The 11,691-nt window shown below is 39.6% G+C and overlaps 2 protein-coding genes across 3 annotated transcripts; both read right to left on the bottom strand.

The window, feature by feature from the left end:
- Positions 1-1,047: 1,047 nt before the first annotated feature.
- Positions 1,048-3,830, bottom strand: LOC131025624 (uncharacterized). Its single transcript, XM_057955421.1, has 4 exons — positions 3,455-3,830; positions 1,915-3,390; positions 1,765-1,829; positions 1,048-1,332 (listed from the first exon to the last, which is right to left on the bottom strand). The coding sequence occupies exons 1-4, from the start codon at positions 3,828-3,830 to the stop codon at positions 1,048-1,050; spliced, it is 2,202 nt and encodes a 733-aa protein (XP_057811404.1).
- A 2,541-nt stretch (positions 3,831-6,371) lies between these two features.
- Positions 6,372-11,482, bottom strand: LOC130986593 (protein WHAT'S THIS FACTOR 9, mitochondrial-like). Of its 2 annotated transcripts, none has more exons than XM_057910043.1 (3): positions 11,333-11,482; positions 9,077-9,185; positions 6,372-8,066 (listed from the first exon to the last, which is right to left on the bottom strand). In XM_057910043.1, the coding sequence occupies exon 3, from the start codon at positions 7,980-7,982 to the stop codon at positions 6,759-6,761; it is 1,224 nt and encodes a 407-aa protein (XP_057766026.1). In that variant the 5' UTR covers positions 7,983-8,066; positions 9,077-9,185; positions 11,333-11,482; the 3' UTR covers positions 6,372-6,758. The 2 variants fall into 2 exon arrangements, with proteins under 2 accessions (XP_057766026.1, XP_057766025.1); XM_057910042.1 differs by lacking the exon at positions 11,333-11,482 and adding an exon at positions 10,518-10,825.
- Positions 11,483-11,691: the final 209 nt, after the last annotated feature.

Genomic DNA, 11,691 nt, shown 5'->3' with positions numbered 1-11,691 from the left:
TACTTAATAAAGCCCTAAACATTTCAATATTAAGATTGGGCATATTGGAGTGGGACAACCTAAAATAGAAAATGAGCTTATTGGAGTGGAACGGAGGGAGTACTATATAGATATAGATTATATTTAGATGAGCCAACTTTTGATCAAAATTGAGGTCGTATATAAAAACGAAAAAAGAGAAAGAAACCAAACACCCTTGACAACACAACGATGTTGACTAAGGGCCGAGCCTCGTTAAAACCACTTCAAGGAAAACCCAGTGGGAAAACCCTTGAAGGGAAAAAGAGTACTCGTCTAAGCCGAAGAAGCACCAAAACATGGAAAAAAAGAGCGGGAAGGGTCCTTCGAAAGTTTCGGCCGGACCATCACCCCCAAGGACCCCGGGCTCAAGAGAACGACAACGCAAAAGGAAGAAAAGACCATCACTCCTCACAAGAACAAAGATGAAAGGAAAAAATCGAAAAATAAACCAAAACTCAACGCCATCCGTCAAGCAGATGCGGAGCAACCAAAAGGATCCGACCCCTCGGAGCCCAGCAATGAGCGCACCCATGAGCTTAAAAAAGCTCCAACGGACATCCCAACTCAACCGCCTAATCACCTGACCGAACAACCAACAAAAACCCACCGCCATGGCAGCAAAACTCTGACCGACAGCTAGCTCCAAGCGGGAAAACCAACTGCCGGAACAGGCACAAAAGCCATCCTCCAGCTGTTCGAACAAAAACCAAGCAGAAAGAACACTGCCAGTCCGTCCTTTCGAATTAAATCCGGTGGATATAGCTATGAGTATAAATATCAGTAGCCACAGCATCGGAAATTTCATCAATAATATGTGGCCACTATCCGTCTTGTCTATCCGGGATTGGCCATAATATCCGCCACAGAGTTCCCTTCGCGGTAGATGTGAGTCACCCGGATGATGAAATCATTAAGCAGATACAAAGTATCCCGCCAATATGGAATAAACCTCTAAGGGACATCCATGGAACGAGACTGCAAAAGTTTGACAACATACGAAGAATCAGCTTCAACCCACAGCCGACGCTAGCCTTGGGAGTGAGCAATAGCAATCGCGGTGGTGATAGCGAGCAGCTCCGCCTCAAAGGCGAAGCCCGAGCCCCCTTTGACGTGAAAGCACCCGCGAACAGAAGCCGTGCTATCTCTAAAAACCCACCCTGCAGCAATAAGACCAGGGGATCCGGACGCCGAGCCATCCGTGTTCACCTTCATCCAATCATCAGTGGGCGGCCACCAGTAGACCAATATATGAGACGGAGGAAGAGCCAGTCTCGAGGAAGCGCCGATATTACGCAACACCACATAATCACTCTAAGTATTGACCATGAAACCCAAGTTCGAGTGTGCCACATCGACCTCTTTAAAGGTGAGCTTAAGAAATTGAATAACCATGCGATCATCAAAGGGCCGCTCATCGAAAATCCATTCGTTTCTCCCTGTCCAAATACGCCATAACAAGCTAATGATCCCAATTTCCCACCATCGTTTAAGAAGGGGACTAAACTCCATATTCCATGCATTCACCAAAAAGATATAAATGTCGCTGCACTCCAACAAGTAATGCTTATCAAACCAACCAAGGAAAATCTCCCAAATCCGGCGCACTCGAGAGCAATTCCAAAAAAGATGAGAAATCGACTCAGCCTCGCAAAAGCATAGAACACAACAATTGGGAGCAACAAGACCTTGTTTAATAAGACAATCAATCGTAGGAAGGCGACCGTGGAGGATCCGCCAACATACCAAAGAACGACGGTCCGAAATAGCATTATCCCAAATCCAAGAACCCCAAACGACTTTAGGAGAAACTGTGACAATGTTTGGCAAAAGCCAAAGCAGAAGTGACATCCCCTCGAACCGAAGGTTTCCAATACCGAACGTCACACTCCGAACCGATAAACAGCACGAGAATGTCACAAACAATATCTGGATAGCTCTCCACGACATCAAAAAAATAATCTGCAACAGATTGAGTAAGATAGCCCTGAATGTAAGGAGGAACGTGCAATCGATCACAGAGCCTGTAGCCCAACCAATCATCCGTCCAGAAAAGGGTAGAAAGACCATTGCCCACCACGGAGTAAGAGTTATCAACAAGATCATTAATCTCGTGCTTTAAACCAATCCAAACAGAAGAATTCGCAACCGAATTCTTAGCATAACCATGAGACGTCAAATATCTAGACCGCAAGAGACGATGAGCGAGACTATTCCCTTTAACCAAGCTCCAAGCCATCTTCATAAGGTAGCTCTTATTCATAATGGAGAAAGAGCGAACACCCAATCCCCCTTCTTCTTTGATAGCACAACAACGATTCCACTTGACCGCACAATTCGACTTCATATCCGTTTTCCCAGTCCATATGAAGTCACAACATTTTTTATCAGGGTCATAAAGCAAGGACTTAGGCCATCGGAAAACTATCATGGAATGAATAATGGAGCTCTGAATCACCGACTTCACCAGGTAAATACGACCGGCCATCGAGAGATGAAAACCAACCCATCTAGAAAATTTTGTCACAATGCGATCCTTGATGCTCATGAAGTACGACGCTTTAGGACGACCCACGAAGAGAGGCACTCCGAGGTAAGAACCAGGCATGCTTCCAGGCGCAAAATCCAACTCACGCATAATACCACTCCGCATGGCTTTAGAAACACCATTAGCAAAATAAATCCTGGATTTTTCACTACTGCAAATTTGACCAGAAATGACACCATAGAAGTTCAGAATATGTCTAATCTTCTTTGCATTCCGCACCGAGGCCTTGCAGAACAACAGAATATCATCAACATAAAGAATATCATCAACATAAAGAAGATGAGTAGGAAAGTCCGTGGCTCTACTGAAACGCATGGGAGTTAAGTGACCCAAAGCAACGCAATTATGAAACAAATGGCTAAGCACATCCTTCGCAATGCCAAAGATAATGGGAGAAAGAAGATCTCCCTGACGAACCCCTCTCGAGCAAGGGAAATAGCCACTGAGGCGACCATTATAAAGAATGGAAATACGAGCAGATGAAAAAATGATTGAGATCCAATGGATAAATCTCTCATGATACCCCAAGACACGCATAACCATAAAAATGAAGTCCCAACGGATGGTGTCAAAAGCTTTTCGAATATCAATTTTGCAGGCAATGTTGGAGCCACGACTAGTCCCTGCCATACAATTAAAACCTTCGGAGCCCAGCATAATGCAATCATGAATTGTATGGCCACTGATGAAGTCGAACTGATTCTGTGATACCGTACTAGCAACCACCTCATTCAACCGAAGAGCCATAATCTTCGAAATGATCTTGAACAAAAAATTGGATAAGATAATAGGACGCAGGCCGCCACTGTACTCACACTGTCCGACTTAGGAATAAGGATCAACATATTAGAATTACAACCAGCCGGGAGATAAGAGTTCAAAAAGAACCCGCTAACAGCCCTAAACACATCCTCACGAATGATTTTCCAGCACTTGTGATACCAGAGAACCCGTCAGGCCCAAGGGCTCTATGGATATCCATGCTGAAAATCGCAGCCTCAATCTCAACATCAGAACGAATATCAATCAACTTAGCATTCTGCATCGTAGTAATAATGGAATGAACATTCGCCTCAATCATGGTTATATCAATATTCTCGGCCTCTTCATGCGAGAACAGCCTCGAGAAATGCTCCTCAATATGTTGCTCAATCACATACTGATCATAAACAGTGGAGCCTCCAATATTAAGATGCCCAATAAAAATGCCATTCTTCTTTACCCGAAGTCGACTATGGAAGAATGCAACTTTTGAGGTAGTCATATTGAGCAATAAAACTCAATATTTGGCCATCCTTCTTAAAAACACAAATTTTGGCAATTTTTTGCAATTTCGAACTGTATTGCCCTTAATTTGGGCGAACCGGATCGAGTTGGGCGCGCGGGTTCGGGTGGTACTTTTGGCACTAATGTTATAATTTATGCCAAAAGTACCAAGAGAAAGCAAAACAAAAAAATAAGTATCAAATTACTTAGAACAAATAAGAATATTAGTATTAAAAGTACCAACAGAAAAAAAAAATCAAAATAATTTGGTACTTTTGACATAAATTATACTCCCTCCGTCCCAATAATGTTGTCCCATTTCTTTTGGGCACGGAGAATAAGGAGTGTGAAATTAGTGTTATAAACTAGAAGGCCACACATGCTTAATAATAAATTAAGTATAGCTTAATTGGGGTAAAATGTAACCAGCTCTCGTCTCATCTATGCATCTGCAAATCTTCTTCTCCGGCGAGACATGTGCTACAGCCTATAGCTTCTGCTCAGCCACTGCCACCACTCTTCTCCTCCGCCCCATCACTTCTTCCACCACTCTTCGTGTTCCCTCTCATCTAAAACCAACAAAACAACCCCCCTTCTCAAACAGCCCTTCCTCTGTCTCTGCCAAACAAAACCCAATTGAAATTACCGACTGCCCTAATCCCCTTTCCGGCGACCGCTGCTTCATTTATTCCGCCGCGCAACACTTCGATAATTCAGAAGCACAAAAAAAAAAACCTTTTTCATGTATTGAAAAATGGAGAAAAGAGCTGCAAATCCATGGCTTGTTTCAAGCAGATCCAAGCTCACGTCTTCACCCATGGACTCCATGATAGTATTGATGTCTTGCACAAGCTCATCGCGTTCGCTACCGATGCCGACTTAAGCCATGCCGCGACAAGGTATTTTCCCAAATTGAGCAGAGGCAACTGACGGTGAGAGCCGGCGTGGGAAGAGGCGAGCCCTAATTTCCGACGAGCCCTAATTTTTGAAAAAAAAAACACAGAAGACAACACGAAGACGGTGGCACGATGGGTGGAAGCGATAGGACGGAGGCTGGAGGTGGGAGAAGGGGGAAGGGGGGAAGTGGCGCCGGCGAAATAGAGGGGGAAGGAAGAGGCGGCGCCGGTAGATTTACATAGGGGAAGGGAGCCGCCGCGCTTGTGGAGTTACAGAGGGGGAAGGGGGAGGCGGCACCTGTACAGAGGGGGAAGGGGGGAGGCGGCGCCGACGGAACAGAGAGGAAGGGAGCGGTGGCGCCGGTGGAGTTATAGAGGGGAAATGGTGGAGTGGATTTAGAGAGGGGGAATGGGGAAGGTGGGAGAGAGAGAGAGCCGTGTAGGTGTGATTTAGAGGGGGATCAATTAGAATCATGTTTAATTAAAAATTAATTAACCTTTAAAATTTACCTAAAAAGGAAATGGGACAAGATTATTGGGACAAACCAAAAAGGAAAGTGGGACAAGATTATTGGGACGGAGGGAGTAACATTAAAGCGAAAAGTACCTCTTGAACCCGCGCCCAACCCTATCTGGTCCGCCCAAATTAAGGACAATATAGTTCGAAATTACAAAAAATGGCCAACATTTGTGTTTTTAAGATGAAGGGCCAAATATTAAGTTTCAATCCCCAATATGACTATATAAGTGCATATTCTTTATATAATGGCTTGATTAATCTTAAATGTTCAAAATTCCTTTTATACTTGTTGACTAAATGTTCATGAAATAAAGAAAGAATAAATAAATAAATGCATATGTTAAAAGTCCATATATGATCATAAATCTTATATGTATGAATATTTTTATTATTTTTTTAAAATATATATATATATATTGATTATTTTATTTATGTTTATTAAATGTTTTATATACATTTACTGAACATTTTGTGATCATTTTAGACATAAATATGTTATTATATACTCCCTTCGTCCCGCTTCAAATGACCTTATTTTTATTTTGGGTTGTCCCACTTCAAATGACCCAACCCAAGTTTAGAAATATTTAACACTATTTTTTGGATGATCCCACCACCATTTTACACCTTTATCACACATTACTTAATCTCCGTGTCGAAAAATTTAGGTTCATTTGAAGCGGGACAGAGGTAGTATTTAATATGATCATCTAGGACAGATTGAGACTACAAACTCATTTTTAAAATAATAACTACAAATCATGAAAATGTGATAAATTCTATAAGTAGAAAAAGTTATAATAAAAATATATTTTTATGATTTAGAGTAGATGAAAAAAAAAAACTAATTATTTATAATTTTGACGAAAAAATACAACTTTATTTTTTAAAGTGGTTATACTTTTATATATTAGCAGAAAAAACGCACGTTGTACATGTAATTAATGTTATTAATTTGATAATCTATTATTTTAGAAAATCTATTAATTCATTACTTTTATTAGATAATTTATTGAATGGATATATTTATCTATAAGCCTTATCAATAGCTATTAATATATATCACATAGATTAAATGTAAGATCTAATGAATTAATATATTCTTATAAACATATACTCCATGTAAAATAACCTTAAAGTAAAATATGTAATAGGGGTAAAATAGACAATCCACAAGTAGTACCTTAGATTCTTTTATATAGATATAGATATAGATTGGTGTCGCACGATGAGGGGCTGTAGTATGTACCAAGGGTTGGGAGCGGCCATCACTCATATTCATTTTCCCATGTGTTTACCATATCTTTACCTTGATCAATGCAATCCAGATTGTCATGTTTCTACAAGTAGAGCTTACCAGTAGCTGCGTGTTTCCACAGAAGCAGTAATCATAATTATCAACATAATCAAATTAATTTTGCAGCCCACGCAAAATGAGAGAGTGCTGAAACTCAGATCAACTGAAGCACACATGCAAGCTCTCAACTTTCAGTGTGATCTGAAAAGGGAGTCACGCTTCTGTAGGATGAGATGTTCCATCTCCACTTTGTTGATCAGAAGCCTTGGTATTCTTCATCCTCTTGTTCCTCATAATTTCTGTTGATTCCTTCATCAAAGCAATATAACTTCTCCTCACTTTAGCAAGTGGATGCGAATCAATAGCCTTCTCGCCGCGATATGCTTCTTTCAGAATAGCTGTGCAGGTTTTATTCTTGAGCGACAAATAAAAGATATGAGGATGCCTCTCAAAGGCCTTGTGAACCTTCTGAGGCAACCCCAAGTATTTCCTCAAACAAAAAAGCGACTTTCTTTCAGCAGCATGTTCCACAAACAAACACAACAACTCATGTATCACTCCCACCACCCGTTTCTCTGATATGTCGTTGTCCGGATTCAAATATGAGTAGTCATCATATGGAGACACGTACGGCAGTTTTTGAAATTCATCCGACCAATCTTTTATCTTCTGCTTTAACCGCAGCCCCTTAGATGGGAACAATGGAAATGCAATTGCCTCATCAGCACCCCCATTGTATATTCCCTTCCTCATTGCATTTTGCTGCATCACTGACAAGATTTTATCACTTTCGATTACAGCCAACCCCTTTAATCCATCTTCTATGTCCACAATCCTAAAATGGCCATCACCTCCGATATACTCAGTAGGATCCCTGAAAAACTCATTAGGCAAACCTAGATACCACCGCAAGCCCTTAATGACCTTTAAAGGAAGCATCTGTGCACTGCCGCTCATCATTATAAACTTCTTCAATCTCCCCAAAATATCATCTCTAAATTCTTCATATATTAATCTTTCCTCTTTATCAAGCTCAATGGCTGTATCAGTCAGTTTAAACCAAGGTAAATTATAACAAGGACTTTTAAACTCCTCAAAGAAAGAAGGATAGTTCCTCAAGAACCTTATAACTTTGATACTTATATCAAATTCTGAGCCTTTTTTGGAGACAGCTGAGATGGGAATGGAATATTTGTCATGTGGCGAGGAGGATGTTGTGATAAAGAAATTTTTCACAGCGATTATGGGCTTCAGTTCAAGGGACTTGTGAATTGAATCAATCGAGTCAAAGTAGGGGTCCTTTTTCCATTTCATATACGCCTGCACATAAGTTTGTACTTGAATGTAGGAGTAGGGAGGTGAAGGAGCACAAGTAAAGGAGGAGACACGGTTCTTATTATAGGTGAAGAGGACTTTCTCGAGAAGGACTAGCCTCATCAGTTCGCAGATCACTGAAAAGTGATGGTGATAGTACCCAATATGTGGTGGCAGCTGCAATGGATTCCTCAGCAACTCAATATCCTGTTCAAACCGTGCAATCCGGTTACAAATACAAACTAGAGAGCAAGGAATAAATTACATCGACAATATTCAGTCATGCTAGAACTCAAATCTGCTAAAACTGAAAGAGCTAATATAAGTATTGTAGTCAATGCATCTAATGATAGTTTTCATTTCTGGTATACCACATTAATATATCTAAACACTGGCAATACCAAGAAGCTAAAACGTCTGATGGTAGTATACACAGGCTATATCTGAGAAATACTACTGCTTACAATTCTTGTAAAAGTTAACCTCATACAGTTTACATAGTGCAATTGAACACATCATTAGATTTCTCACGGCAGCATAATAGATAGTAAATAAACTCAATGTTTACTAGTACTACACTAATATTTCAGACAAAAAGAATCGGTCTTTCACTTTATTAATGAAAGCGTAAGCAATAGCAATGATACATTTGAAAAAAAAATCATTAATACTTAAATTATAAACGCTAGGAACAAAATACAATCAAGGAATTTACATGACAGAACTACAATGGAATAAGAGTTACAATATTTTATTGTAATCCAAGAAGAATATCAGGAAAACCTATGAACTTCAAAGTTCTGACATCAGTTCGATACATTTCCAGCAACTAAATTTCTAGCACAAAAACAACCAATTGGCTCAAAAGATCATCTAAGAAACCAACACCATTGTGCAAAACTTATAGAATTTGTGGCTTCGGTGTGATGGATAGAATTTGTGACTTGGGTATGATGGATAACTTCATTTTCAAAGTGCTCAAACTACAGCAGCAGCCACACACTCATTCTCACATTGTAAATTATGAGCGATTAATGTTGTATAAACACACTAGGAAAAAAATCCCCAAAACCAAACATATACTAAAACCCACAAAATACACACACTCTCTCTCTCTCTCTCGCGCGCGCACATGATACAGCAAAGAAGTTGTTTTGAAAAACCAATATAACATGTAAAGTGAAGACCAGAAAGAAATAATGCGACCGGAAATTTACCTCTGTTTAGAAAGGGGGGCGGATATTTCTCGCAGTAGCCCCCATCGCCGCCGGAAACCGATTCTGACTCCGGCACCGAATATAGCAAGTAAGCTGTTGATGCTGAGCTCTGTCAAGAAGAAAAATAATTGCAAAGAGTAGCAGAGGGGATAAAATAAATAACCGATTTTTAATTTATTATTAAAAAAAATCTTAATACGAATGATCAGTTCTTCAATCTAGGGCTGGTAAACCGGTCGGTTCGGTTTTAACCGAACCGGTTTACCGGAACCGGTTAAGGGCCATTTCCCTAACCGGTAACCGAACCGATTAGTAGATCGGTTAACCGATTAACTGGTCCGGTTTAACCGATCGGTTAATCGGTTAACCGGTCAAACCGATTAATCCACGATTTTTTGATTTGTCCGAATTTAACCGGTTAATTCGGTTAACCGGTTAACCAAATTAACTGGTTTTTATTTTAAAAAATTCAAATTTGTAGAATGTGTGCAATAAGATTTGAACCCTTGACCTTTGAAAGAAAGAATGATGACTTATCCACTGCACCAATTCATAACTTGTGATAAATTAGAATAAAAAAAAGACTTATAGATACTTGAAATTTTATATTAAAAAAAAAAGAATAATGATAATAAATTAACTCTCAACCTAAGCAACAATTAACGACAATTAAAGTAAACTACTAACTCACATTATAACCAAAAACAACAAGAAGTTAGTAAGTGAGAGACGCACTAAACAATTATCAATTGTCATCAATAAACAAAGTCCAGAAGATTGATGAAAAAAGATCAAATATCCACAAGTAATAATCTTAATTCTTAAACATTGTTGTCGAGACATGATTTACATAATACTATCACATATTATGGAGCCTATCATGAGATGCCAAAATTAAGCAAGTTCATCACTATTATACTTTCCTTAACCTCAAATAAGCCACTACCATTCTGTAGCAACATTAAAAAATCATTAAGCAATATAGATTCTAGTAATCTTCCATCCACATCTAGGGACCAGACGTACTTATCAATTAGTGAACAACATAAACATTAATCCATTCACATCACATGAAATAAGCTTTACAGATAACTCAATATGATGATTTGAGATCACTAAATCAAATAGTGAACATAAACAATACCAAATTACTAAAATAATCAACCAAACTCTCAATATACAATCAAATAAGTGAATAACTCAATAGAATTTCAATGATTTTGCAGATTTACAGTGCATTGGATTCAGTGTGACTGACTTTGCACTACACACATCAATTTATGAATGAATCAATCATTCATTCAATTTCAGTCTGTAGGGAACTAGGGCGGGCATTACAGTTGATAAATTTATGCAAAAATTGTTCTATATGCTGCTGAAATTCTGAATCAATCTATGGTTCTAAAGCATGACATGCCAAGAGGAAGAAGCTTAAACTTACCTTTCAAGAAGTAGAACTGTAGAAGCCGTGCGCTGGTGTGGTCGCCGGAGTCGAGGGCGTGTCTCGCCGTGCTGGTGTGGCCGCCGGAGTCGAGGTGCTGGTGCTGGGAGACGACGGTGGCTGCTGGGGCCTGGGAGACGACAGTGCTGGTGCGACCCTGCGGCCTGGGAGGCTGAACGGGACTGCTGCGGCGGCGCGTCGCCGGTGGGGGTGGCTGCCTGGCTAGGATGTCGGAGGTGGCTGGAATCAGGCAGACGGCAGGGCAGAAATAGAACAGAGACGAAGAAAGCCCTAGTCTTGTGAATTTGAGATTTGATTTTTAATTATAAGTATCTTTTTAAATTATAATATTAAAATATATATTTATTAATTAATTTTAAAAATAAACCGGTTAATCGGTTTAACCGGTCGGTTGACCGGTTAAACCGATTAACCGGTTAACGACAAAGACACTAACCGATAACCGAACCGAACCGATAAAAACCGGTTTTCGGTTAACCGATAACCGGTTTTTCCGGTTCGATTACGGTTTTAACCGAAAAATCGGAACCGTTTAACAACCCGTACTTCAATCAATTCATATCCTGATTTCTTAATACAAATAAAGATGGCATAAAACATTGATATATTTTGGAGAATTTTTCATCCATACTCGCAATTTTTACACGTATCAATCAATTCTTCAAACATCAGTTCTTCAATCAAATTAATTCATATCCATGTCCTGAAGAATCATCACAACTACTTTTATACATCCAAACAGTTTGGTGCAATTTTTCGGAAAATGAAGGAGTTATCAAGTTAAAACATCAAACCTTAGGAGCTGGAGACTCCACGGAGTGAAGATGTGGAGATGAGCTGGTGCGGTGGTGTGGCTGTGGGGCTGGAAGCTGGAGCTGCGGCGGTGGGGTGCGGATCCTCTACTGTGGGGTGAAATTGTCTAAAGCCATAAACTTTTGAGTATTTAGTTTTAATTTGAAGAAGAAAAAAAAATAATACCCCTCCCTCTACAATTTAATGCCCTACTTGTCTTTAAAAAATTGTCCACAATTTAATGTCTTATTCTACTTTTTGTACCCTTTTACCTCCTTTGTTTCATTTAATTACTACCCTTTGCCATATTTAATTCATCCTAATTAAGAATGTGGGTTAATTAGCCTTCCTTATTTTTAAA

This window comes from Salvia miltiorrhiza, chromosome 5, assembly GCF_028751815.1.
Source record: "Salvia miltiorrhiza cultivar Shanhuang (shh) chromosome 5, IMPLAD_Smil_shh, whole genome shotgun sequence".
NCBI classification, from domain to species: domain Eukaryota; kingdom Viridiplantae; phylum Streptophyta; class Magnoliopsida; order Lamiales; family Lamiaceae; genus Salvia; species Salvia miltiorrhiza.
The sequence above is the reverse complement of the archived record's forward strand: the minus strand, read 5'-3'. Positions and strand labels throughout refer to the sequence as shown.

What these genes read in the sequence shown, in the direction of transcription:
- LOC131025624 (XM_057955421.1), bottom strand. Translation starts at nt 3,830, where the DNA reads ATGACTACCTCAAAAGTTGCATTCTTCCATAGTCGACTTCGGGTAAAG. An exon ending in GTGTTTAGGGCTGTTAGCGG is followed by an intron (nt 3,391 to 3,454) that starts GTTCTTTTTGAA and finishes CTTATTCCTAAG; the next exon opens with TCGGACAGTGTGAGTACAGT. An exon ending in TTTCGGACCGTCGTTCTTTG is followed by an intron (nt 1,333 to 1,764) that starts GTATGTTGGCGG and finishes GTCAATACTTAG; the next exon opens with AGTGATTATGTGGTGTTGCG.
- LOC130986593 (XM_057910043.1), bottom strand. Translation starts at nt 7,982, where the DNA reads ATGAGGCTAGTCCTTCTCGAGAAAGTCCTCTTCACCTATAATAAGAAC.